Below are 3,185 nucleotides of genomic sequence, written 5' to 3'. Positions count from 1 at the left end.
TTGACAAGGGAACGAAAGCCATTATAAAATATTTTTTATAGGGCATACAAACTTTATTTTCACTAGATTCTTTTGTGTCAATACCATTATCATTGGTGGTTGTAACCTCTATAGATCCATTTACACTTAAGCCATTTTCTCTTCCTACTATATATGTTACAAGAGTATCACCATTGTAAGATACTTCTGAAAATTCATTAGATATTTCATAATTTCAGTTAGTAGATGCAACAATGGTAAGTGAAATTTCATAATGAAATGTATATAAAAATACATTTCATCAGGAAGTGTTCCACTACGAATAACTCTCTAATTAGCACCATTAAGGTAGTTATTTTGATCAGAAATACACTCTACACTAGTACCTAAAAACAGATTGGCATTAGAAAGAGAATATTCATTACTAATAGAATTCTCATCTTTGGAAACTTCTTTATCATGCGATGGACTATCATTATCTTCAGATTCACCAGTTATGCTGCTAGTAACTTCGGGGGTTCCTTTTACAGTCTTATTACCTACAAGGTCAGTAACATTTTTAATAGAAGTTATATTAGTACTGTAAAAATAAATGTTTTGTGATTAAATGTTACTATATTTTATATTTCTTTAACAGCATTACATCCTTTATTTCTATCGATATGCTGGGGATTAACTTGAGGAACTTGTATTATACCTTGAACTGTATTATCACTTAAAGCACTCTCTTTTTGTGTGTTATCTGAATTAGTTTCCAAAGTATAGACTGTTTGTAAAGACTGCGCCTTTTCAATGGTGGCTAATATTACATCTGATAAATCATCTGTGAAAGATAATGATTCTGGTGTAGTTTGTGTTTTTACAGGTGTAACAGGATATTCATTAATTATTGATGAGTGTGTTTCCACTTTATGCATATCAAAATTAGCTGAATTTATTATTTCTTGCTGTTTATCACCTAGAATTTTATTTTCTGGCCTTTCCTCAATTTTAGTTGTACGAATTTCTTTGTGCCTCGAGAAGAAATACTTTCAGGATCTTTGAATTCAGAGGTAACATATTCCACATGGGGTTTCTTATTAAGTTCTTCTACCGCACACACTGTTATTACTTTAATAATACCATTTTCTTCATGTACGTTATTTGTATCTGATTTTATTGAGGCATTTTTTTCATTACCATATAAGGAATTCTTATTATATTTATCTTTATCAGCACATCTTTTACAAAAATTCTGTACCTCTTGTTCTATATATGAACCCGCATAGTGAGAAATTTCTTTAGGACACAGATCTTTTATTTTAATTACATTTTTATTTTGTTTATCACATTCTTTGCATAGATCTACACACTTACCATTATTAATATTGTGGCATGTTCCTTCAGTTTCTGCTAAAAATTCTAAATATTTTTCTTTGCAATCCTGAGTTTTAGATCGATGGCTATTATCTATGATAATAGCCACTGCAGGTTGCATTATCTCATTTTAATTTTTATCAGAGTTTTCTTTCTTTTCACTTCGTATGAACAAATAATACTATAAAACAAATTGTTATTATAAGTGGGTACATTTTCAAATGAGAATATAATATTTTTGTATCAAGACATTATATTAATATTACTAGGAAGGCACAAATAATTGTATTCATAAATGGCATAATTTAATTTATTTAAGACATCATTAGGATGCATTGAAAATAATTACATGAATAATTTGAAGTAATAATATTTGGAAATATAATTATTTATATGTATAGCAATAAAATAATTGAATGCACAAATATATATTTAATGAATATGTAATATTGCTATACATTAAATCCATATAGTATATAAGGAGTTATACGAAAAAAAGAATTATGGACATTAAAGGGTAGTAAATAAAATAGGAATTTAAAGTTTATAAACATTGATTACAAGAAAAAATTAATACATTAAATGTAAAAGGTTTTCATTTATGTGGCACTTAAAAATTAAATAAATTTTATTCTAGAAATTTTTTTACATATATATTTTTATTTTAATAGTAAGACACATTATATATTTAATATTTTCTATGAATTCATATAAATCCATCTGTTGTTTATAATTTAATTGCTTTTTTATAGGCAATGTTACTATTAAAAGTAAATGCTGTTATAATTTCGTTTTAAATAAAATATTCGATACTTACAGATTTGTTTCATTATTATTAGTTGATATATTTTGAATCCTATAATGCCGCATATAAAGACAAGTAATATATAATGCATAAATTATAAGAAGTTTTATATTGTTTTCGCAAAAACCATTTATAATTGAAAATCCCATATAATAGATAAAAGGATTAAGAAGTGGTATATTCTAAAATTCATAAATCTACAAATTTCCTGTGTGTATATGCTTTATTTTATTTTCTAGAAACATCTTACACATTACATATGTCTTCCCTTAATTGCCTACATATTTATATTTTGAGAATCATTAATTTTATTTAGGATATAATTAAAATACTATAATATAGATTAATTTAAACAAATATTAATATAATTAAAATTAATAGAAAAATTTATAAATACGCTATAAAGTTTTTTTAAAATTACTAACATATCTATAAAGAATATTTTACATATTCAGCAAAAAAAATATATAACATATATTACACATTAATCTCCTATAGTACGTCAATATAATATGTGACATATATAAGGATAATAGGCAAAATAATTTCATCCTATGTTATTCTAATAATATATTTGCAACATCTGCATTCAATAAGTAGAAATAAATGTTTATTAATTGTTCTTGTTCTAAATGGGAATATTATTATATTTTTTTAAACTATCAGTTTATTAATTTTTTTGTTGGATATATAAATTATTTACATTTACTTCATATATAATAGATGCAGCCTATATATGAAATATTTAAGCAAAATATTTTTAAAAATATGCATTTAAAATTAAGTATAATTCAAGTAGGTAGTTCATTAAAAGTTCATATTATAGTTCCTTTATATGATCATTTGAATGTCTTCGTATAGAGTCCTTTTAATTTAAGGTTATTTCAACGATTTTCGTACTAATGAATAATAATAATAATAATGTTAAATTGTAAAATCATGATATCATTGTCTTAAAGAACATTTTTAATAGTTTGAAAAAATCCTAACCTGGAATATTTGTTATTGGCATTAGGTATATTACATATTATTACAATGTAAAGGC

At 24.3% G+C, this 3,185-nt stretch overlaps 1 protein-coding gene across 1 annotated transcript; it reads right to left on the bottom strand.

Annotated features, from left to right (window-relative positions):
* Positions 1-156: 156 nt before the first annotated feature.
* On the bottom strand, positions 157-1,628 carry PGO_002280 (variable surface protein; the record flags this gene model as incomplete). Its single annotated transcript, XM_028691105.1, has 4 exons — positions 157-309; positions 615-1,007; positions 1,082-1,459; positions 1,602-1,628. 4 exons carry the CDS (start codon positions 1,626-1,628, stop codon positions 157-159), a joined length of 951 nt encoding a protein of 316 aa, XP_028546906.1.
* Positions 1,629-3,185: the final 1,557 nt, after the last annotated feature.

Source organism: Plasmodium gonderi (genome assembly GCF_002157705.1).
Source record: "Plasmodium gonderi DNA, contig: Pgo-contig_245, whole genome shotgun sequence".
Classification (NCBI taxonomy): Eukaryota; Apicomplexa; class Aconoidasida; order Haemosporida; family Plasmodiidae; genus Plasmodium; species Plasmodium gonderi.
The sequence above is the reverse complement of the archived record's forward strand: the minus strand, read 5'-3'. Positions and strand labels throughout refer to the sequence as shown.